At 38.9% G+C, this 17,792-nt stretch overlaps 1 protein-coding gene across 1 annotated transcript in view; it reads right to left on the bottom strand.

The window, feature by feature from the left end:
• LOC149531381 (Leucine-rich repeat (LRR) family protein) overlaps positions 1–17,298 on the bottom strand; it is a 121,712-nt gene extending 104,414 nt beyond the window's left edge. The window contains exons 1-2 of the mRNA XM_089810223.1: positions 16,940–17,298; positions 16,766–16,837 (exon numbers count right to left, since the gene is read on the bottom strand). Of these exons, the coding sequence (XP_089666349.1) occupies positions 16,766–16,837; positions 16,940–17,065 (198 nt within the window). The 5' untranslated portion in view covers positions 17,066–17,298. The remainder of the gene's footprint in view (positions 1–16,765; positions 16,838–16,939) is intronic.
• Positions 17,299–17,792: the final 494 nt, after the last annotated feature.

Below are 17,792 nucleotides of genomic sequence, written 5' to 3' on the forward strand. Positions count from 1 at the left end.
TAGTGCCACATTTCAAAGGGCCATGGATCTGTCATTTGGTGATCAGATGGACAAGATTATAGTCATATACCTAGATGACTTGACCATCGTTTCCGAGGCTTAGAGAAAATGTTGAAGAGATGTCAAGAACACGTAATTTCACTGAATCCAAGGAAAATCGGGTTTTTGCGTCACTGAAGGGAAGTTACTTGGGCACATCGTGTCGCAAGAAGGAATCTAGATCGATCCCAAAAGGGTTAGAATCATACAGCAATTGAGTCTCCCGTCTAGCAAAATTGGGGTCAAATCCTTCTTTGCTCAGGTAAACTTTTTGCGGAGGTCCGTGCCTATTTTTTCCAAAATTACAAAGCATATAATGGACATGATGAAAGGGATTCAAAACTTTTGATGGAATGACTCTAGCAAACAAGCATTTAAAGATATCAAGAGAGCCATTGCAAAGGCCCTGATCCTAGTTTGTCCCGACTATACCAAGGAATTCATCATCCATTGTTATGCCTTCGAGCATACCCTCTCGACTACACTCATGCAGGAGAACGAAGAAGGGAGATACAAGCAGCTATCGCTTTTGTGAGTATTCCCCTCAAAGATCATGAACTCAAGTATTCTCGACTCGCGAAACATGCCTATGCCATGGTTAGGGCCCTAAAGGATTTTAGATTTTATATTTTACACTTCCATTTGTGGTGTATGTACCAGAGGTGACTTTGAAAAGTGTGCTCGCACAACAAGACATAGGATGTAATGTTTGAGAATACAACATTGATATCAAACCCACTAAGTTGATCCAAGGGAACAGATTGTGTAGAGCAATACCCGAAAACCAAATGATGACAGAAGATGAAAAAATTCCAAGGGTATTAATGGTAAGCCTCTAAGACCCATGGTTCTCTAATATAGCATATTTTCTCGCATATAGGGAATGCCTAGATGGCTTCACTCCCAAATAGAAGAGGGACCTTACGATGAAAGTGTCAAAGTACATGATTTGGGTGGATAGACTATACAAGAAAGCTATCGACCTTTCTCAGATGCGTAGATAAACAACAACAAGAAAGATCATTTCGAACCTTCCATGACAAAGCTTGCAGAGGTAGCTCCTCTACTTTCATGGCTTTCAAGATTTTAAGGCAGTGTTACTACTGACTAGGGATGTTTAAAGACACATACAAATGGGTCGCCCAATGCAAGAAGTGCACGATGTTCACAGGAAAACCGCAATTGATCGCTTTGCCCCTAAGACCATTTGTGATAGAAGGCCCTTTTCAACAATGGGTATTGGATTTCATAGGACCAATCAACCCACCTTCTGGCTCGAGACATACTCACATTATAACTACTACAAATTATTTCACCAAATGGGTCGGAGTTAAGCCGACCAAGAAAACTACAGTAGTGGTGGCATGTGAGTTCTTAAAAGAGAATATGTTGGTTCGTTTTGAAGTTCCGAGGAAGTTGGTGATGGATAACACTTCTTATTTCTCTTCGACGGAGATTGTCCACTTATGCTATGATCACGAGATCCAGGTGGGTCACTCTTCTAACTATTTCTCGCAAGGCAATGGGCAAGTTGAGTCAAGCATCAAGAATTTGGTCAACATCATGAAGCAGCTCATCACAAACAATCAGAGGAGTTGGCATAAAAAATTGCACGAGGCTTTGTGGGCCAACAGGACTACACCCAAGCGAGCCATTGAAATCTCTCGCTTTGAGCTGGTGTTCACAACAGAGGCCAATCTCCCTCTCCCTCTTAAGTTGTCCACATTTAAGCTTCAGACCATGGTAGAAGACAGCACATTCCAAGACGGTTTGGACAAAAGGATATTATACGTGACCCAATTGGAGGAGGAAAGTGAAGAAATGGTGGACCGGATCACTAAACATCATATGCGAATGAAGGATCTCTTTGACAAAAGGGCAAGACCCTGAAGGTTCATGGAAGGGGATCTGGTTCTACCATGGGATGCATTCCAAGTTTGAAAGCTTGTGGAAGGGCCCATTAAAAATACATCAGGTCAACAAGCACAACTTCTTCAAGTTGGCATACCCGAACGACGAAGTCTTACCGTTGTCATACAATGGTCAAGACAAAGTTATATCAAATCTAATAGCCCCAGTCAAAGCCATTTGTTGTCGCCATTTTGGTCCCCCTATCCTTGTGTCATATGGTAGTATGCTAAATTATGATTCCAATCCTAAAACTCAAAATCTAGGTCCAAAAGTGAGGGTATGAGTCAAGTTGTTTCTCATCAAGCTCTTTACCTTAGTTACGCAAGTTATCTGGATTTCCATTTTCATGCTTCTCCCCTAGTTGCATTATGCAAATTTCATGAAAACTGGCGCGCACAATTAATGTTGGGCAGTTTGTTTATTTAGCGAGCAGATAAGTCATACGATACTCCCCCGATGAGAAATTAGTCCAAGCATGTCAAATCTTTTAAGTGATAGCGATTTCGAAGTTTCACCATCTACACTACTCCTTCGACTAGAAAAGAATTAAGGTGGCTACTATTTCGCAGACCAAAGCAATATCGTGCCTTCAATATGCCAAGATGAAGGTTGTGCAATATTCCCTCGAGGATTCCTCCAACACACTACTTGGAGAAAAAGCTCCCCCTTTGCATCCTTGCAAAGAAGAAAGTGATGAAACAAAGAGCTTGAGAAAAACAAATGAGTGCCTACTCCAAGTTTAGATGGCTCACTTAAAGGGTATTTGGAGCATGTTCCTGGAATTCCCATTAACAAGAGGGATCACCAACTCATGTCATGAAGTTGAGTATTGAAAAACAATAACAATAGTGCTTCCAAGTTTTAAAGTGAAGGTTAATGGGAAATCAGATCTTCCAAACATTAAAGTAAATGCAACAAGATGTGTTGACATATATCAAGTCATTAACAAATTGCCATTTGATTTAAATCCGATCGTTAGCAAAAAAGGGTCATTCCTAAATAATTCATTCATGTAGCAAAGAAATACAAACCCAACAATCACATCACAAATCCATAAAATGGATTTGCGGGAGATTTACCATCATCACTCCCAAACGGGCATTCTCGATCTGCGTAGAAATACAATAGCCTTGTTCTCTGATATAAGCAATGGTAGTGAAGTTTGCTAGATATGATAGCTTAAAAGGGATTGTTTATGAGTGGAAGAGCTTGAAAGGAATTGATTGAGAGAAGAAGAGCTTGAGCGACACCCAGCTCAGATTCTCTGACTTGGGGGACCTACACAAGAGGTTAAGATCGGATCCAATCCACCCTATCACAAAGAAATTGAAGGAGAGTGATATGGTAAAAACAGAAGGGTTTTCCATAGTCGTTCAAGCCCCAGAGCTAATTCTAGAGTGCATTGCTTGCTACGACCCCACCACACAACAAATCAAGATGCCAAACAACAAGGTTCTGCTCACAATTGATCAAGATACAATGCAAAATTGCTTTTGCTTACCTGCTAGAACAAAATTCAATGAAATGAATATATGGAACTAGACATCACTATACAACGAGAAGAAGGCGGTGAGGAAAGGTGATCTGCTAGCGACATGGTTCTAGGTTCCGAGAAGCAATTCGAGCAAGGTAATAAAGACACTCTACAGCACAAATCTGAAGGAGATTGTTGATATCTTGGTGCTTCTACATAGACTAAAGGGGGATGAAGATACCCTAAATTTTGTAGAGCACTATTTTGATCTAGTGCAAATAATATGTGTTGATGGTCAGTATGTACACTGGGCCCAAATTTTGAGTGAGCAGTTGTTTGCGTGGCTCCAAACGATGAAGACCCAGAGGTAAATTTTTAGGTCCTCATATTTAATTTATGCCCTAGCTATTGTTCAACTCTAGCCCGGGCTTCCTCATGTAGAGGAATATGACGAAGACATCCAAGTGTATAATTTCTACCCATGCCTCCAGTTGCATAGAAGCTATGCCGAGTTCAGAAAAGTGAACGACGCCTTCACAATGAGGCTATGCCAGGAACTCCAGGGATGCCTGGGAAGGAGATTGTCCAAAACAGTTGTCTCTGTCGTAACCTAGTTCGACAGCTATTTCATACAATTCCCCACATTTACATTATTGCCAAGTTTTAGTCTTCCCTTTTTAAAGCTTGAGGTCGTTGGTTAAAGTGAGTAAGAGGTGTCTAAGTCTGTTTGAAAATACTTACTCCTCATCTTTCTCGAAGCACTATGCTATCTTCATTTTTCAAGTCTCCCTTTGCAATACATTTACCTAACCTTTCTATGTGGGTTTTCTATTTTTCCGATGCGCACAGGGTTTAGGTGATTTAGGCATGGTTGGGGTGCGATCTTGCATCCTCCCGATGAGAGTAAGTGTTATACACCTTATTATCTATAATCTTACCCTTACATTGAACATCTCACGGGTTATAAACTCTCAAGCTAATTCTCCCATCAAGCAAACCACACCAATTGTGAATCCAAAGGTTGGAGCCATGGAAAATGATTAAAGGGGCTATGAATATGCTTTTGCCAAATGCCCAAGGATTTACGATGCTATGGATAGAGGCCAAGGTGTTTCTCATTCATATCTGTGGAGATAAGATCAAATATTGCTAAGGAATACGAGTTTATGGTTTGCTGCTGCATATTCATGGAAATGCAGCCGTTTTATTTTGTTTCCGAAGCCTCATGAACCTGAGCCAAATCCCAATTCAGATAATCAAATAGTGTGAGCATAATGATTTAAAGGCTCATAACTAGTAATGCGTGCTCGAGATCTTTCATTAGGCCAACAAGTTGAAGTTAAAGGTTGAATGTTGTTTGTTGTGCCTCACTCCAGAAAATGCTACTAAGAAAGGGGTTTTCCACCCAAAGGTAACAAGACGGGCTACTTTTCCAGAAGCTTGGAGAATACAAGGCTAAGTTTACCTAAAATTCAAATATTCTTCGGATATGCCCAAAAGATAGTTCCGGAGAAGTTGGTGTTGGAGATGTGAACCCGTTATGAAAGAAAAGCAATGTTAAATGCCTTAGGTGGAAATTGAAAGAGCGGAGTGCGCAAGCTAGCGAAAGGATTATTCCTCGAGCTACGATTCCGAATAAAAGGAAAACTACATTATGGAAAAGCTAAGTGTTTCTTTCTCTCCCGCATATGCTAATATTGTTAAGAACATCTTCATTCTGGATTCTGAAGCAAAATAAGGCACTTTCTGGAAAGCTAAGTATTTATGTTGATCAATTACTTTTAGTCATATCACTTTACTTTAAGTAAAGTAAGAGTGCTTTCGGGAACTTAATATTTTAAGTGCAAATAAACGGAAAGTTAAATAGCCGTTACTCATGGAATTAAATGCAAATTCGGTTGTTATAATCGTTGGCCAGACTTAATTTCGTTCGTGTGGTGCCAACATTCTAATTCCTTAAGGCTATTTCATCGGATTTGCAAGCAATTGGTTTCTACAAATTTATTTAACAACTATTTATCAAAAACTACATCCTGTGCAATCATAGCAAATGGCAATGAGAGCTGCTGGTTACGAAAGATTAATTGGCTTGGAAAGCGAGTTAAAAGATTATACAGATACGTCCTTCAAGTTCTACAACTTGGGTGATCTACATAGGAGGCTAAATTCCCAACCCATTCCCCCAATCACTCTGAAACTCAAAGAGAGAGGATTTGTAGAGGCAGTCGGCTTCCCAATGGCAATTCATGTACCTGAGTTAGTAAAGGAGTGCATAGAGAGATAAAATCCAAAAACAATGCAGATTTTGTTTCCAAATCATTCCATTCTCTTGTCAATTAACAAGGTGTTGATGCAATCAGCATTTGGCATCCTTGCACATGAGGAATATTGTGGCATTGATTTTGGGTCCTCTGCGTCCATGTTTAATGAGAAAAAGACCCTTAGACGGGAAGACATGCTGAGGACCTGGTTCTAGACTGCCCACTCGAAGAAAAGCAAAATGTTGAAAACTCTGTTTGGCACCAATCTAAAGCGAGAGATCGTGGATATCCTCGCACTCCTCCTCAGACTGAAGGGAAAAGAGGAGATTTTGGAGTTCATCGAGCATAATTTCTTCCTAGTACAAGCAATTTGTGTTGAGGATATGAAGAATGATTGGGCACAGATCCTCTATCATGAGCTCACTTCCTAGTTGAATTCTGCCAGAGGATTCAAGCAATTCCATATGTCCTCCTATTTGATTTATGCTTTGGCAACACACCATTTGTAGCCTGGTCTCCCAAGTATCCCAAGCTATGATGACCACACCAAGATCTATGAGTTCTATCCACATCTACAACTACAAAGGAGCTATGAGGACTATGTAGCTGTCAATGATGCCTTTGCAATGAGGTTGTGCCAAGAATTGCAAGTTTGCCCTGAGAGGAGATTCTCACTCGAGGCAATTTTGGCTATAAGTCAATTTGGATGCTCATTCATCCAGTTTCCGAGCTTCTCCTATTTGTGAATAGGAGCCTATGATGGATTTCCCAAAAGATTGCCCGAATATCTGGAGGACAAGGTAGTTCTAGTCAAGCTATGTCAACAAATTCTAGAAGTGAACAACTTGTGTTCAAATATTAAGAAGATTGTCGGGATTCCATTCCCTATTATGGTAGGCCCATATTCATGTGCCTCCAAATCAAATGCTAGGAACCTGGTGAAGAGTTTTGAAAGCAAGATCAAGTTGATAAACTATGAGGTGCTTAGGCCTCAATACGATCCAATAAATTTTGTAAAGGATCATTTGAAGATGGGATATGTCTATAGGCATATCCTGAACATTGAAGATTTTTAGTCCAGGTGTCTCGATGAGCATCAAACTTGGGAGAGATTTTGGTCACAGCTAACTGTTGACGAAATAAAGCTATATAATGATTATGTGGATGTTTCTGATCTTGCAGATGATGGAGCCTACATGCACCCCACATGTTATGAGAAGATCAAAGGCACACCTATCCTATCTACCCCACCTGCTGAGCCAGTCATTGATACAATGGAGGTTCTCATGTGAGGGATAGTTAAAAGAACAAACAAATGGGTGGAGTGGACCTGAGCGAAGAAGAAAAGGACTGGAGCTGCGAGTTCAACAGATGGAGTATCAACTAGAGTCGCTCAGTCAACTGCAACTATGACCACTACGGCCACTACAACAACATCTGTTGGACCATCACAATCCATTGGCTAGGAACAAGACCAGCCATCAAAAAAGAATGTGCCACTTACTCCCACTTGCGGAGTCGGCCCTCTTCCAAACATTGGGAAGACAGGAGAGAAGAAGATGACAACAATAAGGGGAAGGAACAAGACAAATGTGTGACCAAGCCACCCTCCCCTGTTCAAGTCATTAATCTGGATGGAGACACCAACCCCATGGATGGTCAGGATCAAGATGCATCTCAGCAAGGGGATACATTAGCCCTTTCTGTAACCAAGGTAGCCTTCCCTATTGCTTCCCAGAGCAAGCCAACTCCATTGATTCCGAGGAAGCCGTTCAGCCCATCTGCACTGCAATCTGCTACCAATGTGCTCTCTACAGAATCTTGGCTTGAAGAGACCATTGATAGGAAGAAGAGGAGATACAAGGATGCGGCCCCATCAAAGGACTTGAACACACAAGTCACCTCCTCTCAGCCATCAAAGAAGACTAAGAAGCAGAAGACAATCATTGCATTGTCTACAAATTCAGCAACTAGCCATATGCTAGTTGAAATTGCTAAGCCTCAAAAGGAAGGAAGATTTCACGAGCTCTCAAAAGATGACTTCCAAATCAGAACACTGGATCTTGGCATTCCAGTTCATGACTCCATGGTGAATATGTGGAAGTCAACCAATGAGAAGACTGAGGACAAGTTAGAGGAGCTAAGAGCAAAGAAGGAAATATTGAAGGCCTCCAACAAGGAGCTGGTAGAGTACATAAAGCCTACACTTGGGAGTACTTCTTCTAGTCAATTCGACCCAAATGCAGAAGAAAACAAGAACTTATTGCTCAAGCTGCAGCAAGAGAGACAATTCGGGCAAGTAGGCCGAGCATGGGTAGATCAGATAAAGGCCCAGGGTCCCCTACTAGTTGAGAATCTAGGGAGCTTGGTACTAGACGCTCACAAGCTCAGAGAGACTGCCTCAGATCATCAAACAACCATACAAAAGATAGCAAATAAATTGACAGAGCAATTGGCCCTTCTGCAAGGAATGATAGATATGAAGACCAATGTGGCCTTTGCTCATGGGATTCTAAACACTAGCCAAGAGTCCTTGTTCCACTGGAAGCAATCCTTGGAGTTTGTCATAGAAAACTCTATGAGATCTGCAAGTGAACTCAAGGATGTGCACGACCTGGTGTAAAAGATCATCGACAATTTGTTTCAATACTTGAAGAACTTGCATACAGAGTCCTTTGTGTCTACTAATGGCAAGCTGGTGGACATCGAAAGAATGAAGTTCATGTTCTTGGCATTTGTTGACGAAGTCGTTGACCTGCTTAACTTCCAAGTGGCCAAGATCCAGGAACTGTTAGCAGTTGATGCAATCATAAAGAGGGAAATGGAGAAGTTCCAATCAAGGGTGGACAAAATTGATGAACTTACAGAAATGCATGATTACTGGATGATTGGAGCCGACAACATCCTCCATCCCAGGTGTCGAAGAGCTGGATAAACTAGCCGAAGCTATGAAGGCATATAGGGCTAAATCAGTTACTTCTAAGGCATAATGATTTTGATGCTTCTCCAGACATCTATCATTCTTTCCCTCTTCCTTCTTTTGTCATCATTCTTGGCATTCTGCTAAATCTCTATAATGGACAATGATTCGAGCTTGTCCTATTTTTAGATTATTCTGTTCAGAGATGCTCTACTGAGCAATCATCCATGTAACCGGCCATTTTGAAAAGGCCTATAAATGTAATCTTTTAAGATGTAAATAAGATTGGCAAAATTTACTTTGGGCAAACCCCTGTAGCTGCGACTATTGTGTGAGACTCTGAGTTCATTTTAAGTTTTGTTGTTCATTTAGTTTAAGTGGAGTTTATGGAATGTATGTGTTAATGCTGAAAGTTGAATGAATATGAATGAACTTGGCTTTATTTCTTTTGTTCAGTAGATTGTATGCTTTACTCTTTTCAACATAAGCAAACCCCTGTAGCTGCAACTATTGTGTGAGACTCTGAGTTCATTTTAAGTTTTGTTGTTCATTTAGTTTAAGTGGAGTTTATGGAATGTATGTGTTAATGCTGAAAGCTGAATGAATACGAATGAACTTGGCTTTATTTCTTTTGTTCAGTAGATTGTATGCTTTACTCTTTTCAACATAAGCATGTCTTCTGTTCATCATAGTCTGTGTGCTTAGTTTAGTTCTCTACATAAGTAAGTTAGAAATTGGTGTGGGAGCAACTGAGGAATAGACAATCTGGGTATTGTCAAAACATTGGCTAACTTTGTAATCCGAGAATTACTTATTTCACTACCTTTCCTTTCTTCCTGCTGTCACAGTTAGTTTTGCATGTTTCCATTTATCTACATTATAGATTTGAGTAGATTGCATTTTGTGAGATAATCCCCCTTCTTTGCCAAGGCTGTTTAAAGTGTTGAGCAGCTTGGTTTTTGCCTCTTCTGCTCTCTGGTTAAGAGTATACCCCCCAAAACCCGAAAGATAAATTCATTGCATATCTTGCACTCATAAGGGAGTTGTACCTTTCAATTCAGGGATCTTTGATAGAATACTACATTGACCCATTATGTTGTTAACTTTGTGCTTTCCATAAGCCTTTGGGCAAGTACAGAGCCAAGGTATAAAACAATATATCAAGGAAGACAAACTATTAGCCAACATACACATATCAAGATAGCTGGATTCGACAACTTCCCTTGGAAGTTGACAAGGTACCCAGATGGTAGAACCAGCCTAATAAAGCTTTGCTGCCAAATTCTGAAGGTAAACACCCTTTGCATAGACACAAAAATTGAAATTCTGCATCGCTTTCCCTATCAGAGATGGGGCTTATTCCCTTGCTTTGCTTTCCAACACGAAGAATATGTTGCAAGTGTTCGGTGAAAGGTACAAGTTGGACTCAAGTGAGGTAATAAGATCGAAGTTTGATTGTGTTGATTATATCAAGAAAAATCTGCAGCTAGGTCTAAACTTTGGGCACATCCCTACACTAGAAGACTACTAGACGAATTGTGTAGATGACTTGGATAGTAGGGGAAAGTTTTACTCGAGACTAATTGTACAACAAATCAAAAGGCATGGAGTAAACATTGATGTCTAGGGCATCGAAGATGATGGTTTGCATATGCAACACTCTACCTATTTAAAAGAAATTAAAGGTACCCCCATCTACTTTGCCCCACCTACAGAGCCCATGGCAAGGACCTTGGATGAGCTAAGGGCTGGCATTATGAAGCGAACAAACAAGTGGGTAGAGTGGACCAAAGCAACCACCAATCCAATGCAAGCCTCCTCCATTGTTGCCACTAATTCCACTGCTGCTACATCAGCTACATCAGAGCCTTCCCAAACTATTGGTGGAGAAAACCAACCTCCGAAGAAGAACATTCCAATTCATCCTACTTGCAAAGGAGGTCCCGCCGCAAATATAGGGTTATCTGAGGAAGCGGAGAAGGATTCAGAGAAGGACAAAAAAACAGTGCAAGAAGAGGAGAATGGAAAAGAGGCAAATGTGGAAGTGATCAATCTAGACGGACCAGATGGGAACCAGCTCTATGATGGGCTAGACGGAGGCCCACAACCATAGGAGACACCACAAGGCCAAGAAGATCCAGGTAATCATCCTACTATTGTGGCTTCCTCTAAAACAATTGTTTTTCCCTTTTCCTCTAAGCAAAAGAATACTCCTCTTGTAGCAAGGAAGCTCTTCGATGCAGACTCCCTATAGTCCTCTCTCAATGTTTTAATTACAGAGCCATGGTTGAAGAACACTCTAGAGAAGAAGAGCAGAAGGGCAAAGAAGAGTGCTCCTCCCAAGGATCTACTCACCCAAGCAACGAAGCCACAGTCACCAACCTAGAAGGACTCTAGCTGCATTAGTGAGAGATACCACCACAGGGAATATGATAATGGAGATTTCTCAAGCCCAAGGTGAAGGAAACATAACAGAACTTTCACCGGCAGATTTCAACATCCAGACATATAACATGGGACCTCCAAGACATGACACCACAATGGAAATGTGGAAATTCACGAACCTGTAGGAGAAAGAGAAGCTAGAAGAACTAAAAGTGTCAAAGGTCCACCTAAAGGCATCTAACCGGGAGTTGTCTAAAATTTGAATACATCAGAAAATTATTGACACCACTCGCCCTCCTACCAAGGGAGTCTTCTGCCTCCAAGTCTTTTGACCCATCGGCAGAAGAAAACAAAGCCTCACTCCCCAGATTACAAGAGGAAAGGCATTTTGGGCAAATTGGATGAAGTTGGGTTGAAGATGTGAAAGTGAGAGGATTGCCTAATGATCAACAAGCTCGACAATCTTTGCAAGGAAATTATTAAGTTAGGAGAGGCTATCTTTACTAACCTTGAAGTGTTGAAAGTGGATGCCAAAGTATAAGGAATGCATGTCCTTACTACATGAGGTCATAAGCTTAAAAGTTGAAAATGATATCAACATAGGAATATTGACGACCGGCCAAGAGCCCTTGACACATTGGATGCAATCCAATGTGTTCAAAAAGGAAAACATAATTAGGGTTGAGAACCATCTAAGAAAAGTGTATGAGTCTATGAAAAGGGAAGAAATAGTCTACAAATATCTCAGCGATCTGAATGCAAAATCCCATACAAGCAAGAGTGAGGAGGTCACTGATATTAAACATATGAAGACCTTGTACCAAGACTTCATTGATGAAGCAGAACATCCTTCAAATTTTTGAGTTTCCAAACTCCAAAAGTTAACCGCCTTGGATGGGATGTTGGTCAAGGCTTTGGAGAACATGCAAGCACAGTCCGATGCAATCAAAAAATTAGCAGGAGACCACAAATACTGGATGATTCGCTCGGATATTGTGTCGGTCCCCGACAAAGACAATCTAGCAACTATCTTGGCGGCTATGCAAGCTCATCAATTGATGAGCTTGCAAATGCCAAGAAGGCCAACAAAGGGAATATTGATGCTTCCACTTCCTAATCCCCTTTTATAATCATTGCTCTGTCTAAAAATGGCAAGTGTCTCTCTCCTCCTCTCTTTCTACTTCTTAAAGAAATGTAATTTTGTAAAGGCCAAAGAAACGGGGGCCTATATATACTATTTTCAAAATTAATAGAAGGATCGAAAAAAATTGGTGTGCATTCTCCCCCTATCGCTAAGACAACTGAGCAAGTCGCGAGAAGCTTATCAAGATTTGTTGTTCATTTGTTGTAGTTATTTTCTTATTGCATGTAATGGATGGAATGTTAATCGAACTAGATGGTTGTTAGGTTTTAGCAAAGTAGAAGCATTCCTAAAGTTTGATAATCAACAAATAATTTGAGAATTAATGCAGTTTTGTTACCTTTACTTTCATTGCTCTTTTACATTCTTAAAAGTAAACTAATAATTGTGTGTGAGTTATCCATATAGAGGTGTTGTTAGTTCATGTAGAAGTAGGAAGGAGGGAGATAAAATTCAGCACATTCACAATTGTGAGTGGAGTAAAATCAGTTGTGAACAATTTTATGCCCGTCTTTTATGGATATGGAAGACTTGGTTATTAGTTCTTCTACTCTCAGTTTAAGAGCATACCTTTGTAATGCAGGAGCATACCTTTGTAATGCAGGAGCATACCTTTGTAATGCAGGAGCATCCTAGGCTTTCTTGCAATCCTGCATGTTGGAGCCAAGTGCCAATGGTTTCCAATTATCTGTTGTTGTCGAGCTGTTTAGTGGAGGCCGAGTTACTATAGCTCCCAGTGGATGTCGATTTACTGTAGCTCCTAGTGGGTGTCGAGTTACTGTAGCTCCTAGTGGATGTGTAGCTCCTAGTGGATGCCTAGTTACTATAGCTCCTAGTGGATGTCGAGTTACCACAGCTCCTAGTGGATGCCAAGTTACTGTAGCTCCTAGAGGGTGTCGAGTTCCTGTAGCTCTTAGTGGATGCCGAGTGTTCCTGAATGTTGAGGACCTGTACATTGGAGAGCCAAGTAACCCACTTAACACCTCCACCCAACTCCACAGGATGGTATGTGTTTTCATAAAGATGAGGCAGGATGGAGAGACCAAGTACAAGGGACCAAGTGGGAGGATGTGGCAGACATCCCTCTTAAACTTGGTGTAGATATGGCTTCAAACAAACCCATCATGTCTCTTCATCCAAATCCTAAATATGTTTGTGAAGTATTATTAATAATGTATGAATATAATGCGGTTTTTAACCCTAATTGTTTATATATGTATGTGTGCACTATATATATATATATATATATATATAGTTTTTAATTGTAGGATTCAAGTGTCGAGGTGCATTACCAACAAAGATATTTAACTGGTGAGATGTAACCCTTACCCTAATTTGTTGCAATTTTGATCTTAGAGTAAATTTTAGGGCAAAATAGGAAGGTGGCATTACAAAATAGAGCTCATTGCTCTTCAAATTATGAATTATTTTAACATTGTCACTCATAGTGACTTCCTACTGAATGGACAACAAGTTAGTCTTTCCTTTGCACCAAAGTGGAGAGATTAATCTTCATACTAACTATTGTACTATTATGATCAATCCGCTTCTTAGAAAAAATTTCAGGAACATGATAAGAGCATATAGAATCAACAGTTGGGCAAAACAAGAAAGAAAAAGAGCAAAAGCTTAACCAAATTGTAGACCAAAAGTACTCTAACATTGACCATTGCATCACTCTTAGACACTTCAATAAAAGAGTTTGGGACACAAAAGAGAAAGAAGCTTTATGTTGCTTCACTAATTCCAAGGAAATCTTTTATACAGTTCTTTGGAGTAAAATGAGATTATTGGGATTCCTAATGAGCTTAAAGTTGCAATGCATAAATTCTATGATCGGGTTAGAGCTAAAATTAGAACTAAGGTGGGGATATCTAAATATTTTGGCAATGACATTGGAGTTACACATAGTGTCTTCTTTCACCCAATCTATCTGACCTATATATTAATAAACTTCAAAAATTGCTATACAACAGTATCGGGATTAATGTTTGTAGTTGCAAGAGATATTATTCTTACCTGTGATGGACATGTTGTCTTCATTGTTGATGCTCAAATCAGATTTGTTGATCACAGTTATCTTAAATTGGTTCCTTTGCTTAAGCTAAATCACTTTGTTCTCTTCATTGTTCTGCATTAGCCTATTGAGAAACCTAGCTGACTCATCACTGCCAACTTAGATGCCTTTGTGATTCATCTCATGTTCAATATACATAAGACTTTGTATGCTTTGAAGGTGAATCAGCTATTCTTATAACCTTCACTGCTCTCATATTATAAGTCAATTAACAATTGTCACGTAGCATTTATCACGAGTGAATGTGTCATGTATGAGTTTCTCTTCATGTTCACGTACATCGTTGAAGGAACTCTGACATCTCTTTAATGTAACCATCACCAACTCATTTATGGTAACAGTAATGACTCTTCAGTTGTCAGCTCCTTCTCAAATTAATGTTATGTCTAGTTGGCTCATGATTTTTGGAGTTGAGACAATTTTTGGTATTAGAAGAGTGTGGTGCAACTTTAGTAGAACAAAAATTATTCTGAAAATGAGGAGTATTTTATAAATTTATATCAATAAAATTCAGGAGGTGAAATATTGTATATGAAGCTGATCATTGTATTTGTGATTTAGTAAAATTCTATATTTGTTTAGATACTATGTGTACGACCAGTGCTTGATCATTCTTATCATGCCTATATTTTATTTAATATCTATGTAGGAGTTAAGCAAGTTATGCTTGAACTCTCAAGGAATTAGTAATATCTAAATTGTTTTGATCATATGTTCAAGATTGATACCTTTGTACAAAACTTTTGAGTTTTGATTCTTGAATAAAAGGATCAATTTCAAGTGTGGTTGGGCTTTTCTCCTCGAGTAGGAGGGCTTTCCTACGGTTAATCATTGTGTCTTGGGAGTTTATGTGTTTTGATTATCCTATTACTTATTTATGCTATTTTAATCTTGAAATCATTAACAGGGAAGGTATTTAGCTTGTAGAGGTATGTTATGAAACTATGGCAGATGAACTTATCCTAATTGCAAAAATTGCAAATGACTTGAGAAAACATTTGAAGGTGCTTGAACTTTTTTGACAAGAGGTTGGAATAAAAGCAAGTAAACACCAACAAAACTAAAGTCATAATCTTCTCCTTGAAAATTAAAAGCAAAAAATTGACTTCACGTTTAAAAGTGGTACTATTGGAGATAGTGGAATAATACAAGTACTTGGGAATTGATTTCCACAATATGCTCACTAGGAGACTTGTAAGCCAAAATGGATTCCAAAAGGCTTCTTATCTCTTGCAAAAAAAAATGTTGGAAAGCAAACTTATGGGATATGAAAATCGAGAAAACCCTCTACAATTTGTTGGTTATGCCATATATCCTTTTTGGTTGTGAAATTTAAGGAAGTAGCATGTCAAACCACAAGTGGAGGCAACTAGAAAGATCCAAAAGCATCTTAGCATTAGTAGTCTCGAGGTAAAATCAACACTTCCTAATGAGATTCTTTTAGCATAATCCAAAATGTTCCAATGGAAGCCTCAGCAATATTGTTTTTGCAATGTTTTTTATAAAAAGTCAATAACATGGATAAGCAATGCTGGCCCAAAGTGGTTGTTGAAAAGGAACTGAACAAAGGAAGAAGACTTGGGGGTATAACGAGCAGATGAGCAACTGGACATTGATTTGCAAGATTGCCCCAACAATAATGAAGAGATTAAAAAGTTTGCGTTTAAAAATTATGAGTGCTATGTGCACAAAGCAGTTTGGTCAATAAAAGCACATTACATTAAAGAGTTCAACCCCTTGGGCAAGCATGATAAAAAAGACTACCTAAGGGCAGCAATTAAAGAATAGTCTAGACTTCTAGTTGCACAACTCAAATCCATATCTCACCATGAGTGAGATGAAAAAGTTTATATTTTCTGTTATAAGAGGTGGTAAAAACTGAATAGCACTTCATCTTAGAGTGTACAGCATATGAGGATATTCATACAAATATGAAAAGAATTTGAAGGTACAGCAATAGCACTTCATCTTAGAGTGTACAGCGTACACATTATGAAAAGAATTTGAAGGTGAGCATTCTAGATTAGCTCTTGCAGGAGGTAAGACTTCACAAAAAATTGAGTTTTTTTATCAAGAGCAGCATCAGAAGAGTCAACAATGTTGGGAATTTGAAAATTAAAAATTGTGAACGATGAGGCTCTTGGTCCCATAGACTGATGGTTTCGTGAATGTTATTAAAAACTCATTAATTTAAGTGAGATAATTCATATTGAAATATTTTTCTCAATGAAAGAAATGAATTTGCAGATTTATAGTGACTTATATCAGTATACACAAGAAATATCATTGACGATTTGAAAGCAAAGAGAAGCATTTCATATTATATCAATTTTATTTATTGGTAATGACTAACTAATTTCTAACGAGGTTCCACTAAAGAATTCTCATAAACCCCCTGGTGCAGCCACGAGGGACGACTGACCAAAAAGATCTGCTTAGGAGAAGAATAAGCACATTAATCGATACACTCGTATATGTAGACTGTTTTTATAATATTGAAAGTGGTTGTATCAAAAGTAAGTGTACAGACACAAAACAATCTATTGGAAGACATTACCTCAATGGAAGACAAGCTGTTGTTACTGAGGTCAAGGCGTGATAACTTCTCGCAGGCATCGAGTCCTACAATCTGCCAAAAAAAAGATGTTAGAATGCCATATCGAAACCTTTAAAACCCGGCTGAAACCTAAAATATTACGTTCGTACGGAAACGTAACATATTTAGCAATACCTGTGTAATACCACGTTTGGGAAATGAGAGAGTTGTAATGGTGGCCAAGTCCTTGTCAGGATGTTGAGCTGAAATGAATGGAAGAGTCAGCCGCTGCATTGCTCCCATATTTCCCCCAGCTAGCATACTTCCGCAACTTGCACCATCATAAATCTCGGCTCCCTTAAACTGTTTTCCTGATGGTTTGAATTCCCGGGTGTTTTTTAGGTTAACAGCTAGCCCGTGTGTGCGCGATGTAGGGCCCTGTTTTGAAGTGATACCTATAATTAATCGAGATCAATGATATAACGATACGTTTCTCCTTGCCTTGACCCCCTCTGGACAACCAACCTACATAAGCATTTACAGCTCTTTCGGCTCCTCCCTCCTTCATATACACCCATTTAAAAATGAAGTACAAATTTTTTTTTTAATTTACTGTTTAAATTATTTCTCATTTGTTTTATTTACACTCATTTAAAAATGGAGTGCAATTTTTTATTTATTTCTTTTTTATTTAATGTTTAAATTATTTCTCATTTGTTTTATTTTTATTGAATTATTTACTTTAATTTTGTTGGAATATTTATTTTATTTATTTAAAAATAATTTATTTTTAATATTAGAAGCAGCAATATATTATGGTGTTGCCTATGTACAACAAAAGTCTAACAGACAATGATGAGCAAAAAACACTATCAACATGTCAATAGCACACAAACTCAATATAAAAAATAGACACGCTAACTTATAAATAGCAAAATCAACTGAGTATATTTTGGCATAGCTACCTTTCATATTGCTATCAAAAGTAGCTATGGTAAACAAATTTTCTCTAGCATAAATGGCAATACTATTAAGAGTATTTGGAGTG

Source organism: Cupressus sempervirens, chromosome 11 (assembly GCF_028749045.1).
Source record: "Cupressus sempervirens isolate cs-2001-9-10 chromosome 11, ASM2874904v1, whole genome shotgun sequence".
Lineage (NCBI taxonomy): Eukaryota > Viridiplantae > Streptophyta > Pinopsida > Cupressales > Cupressaceae > Cupressus > Cupressus sempervirens.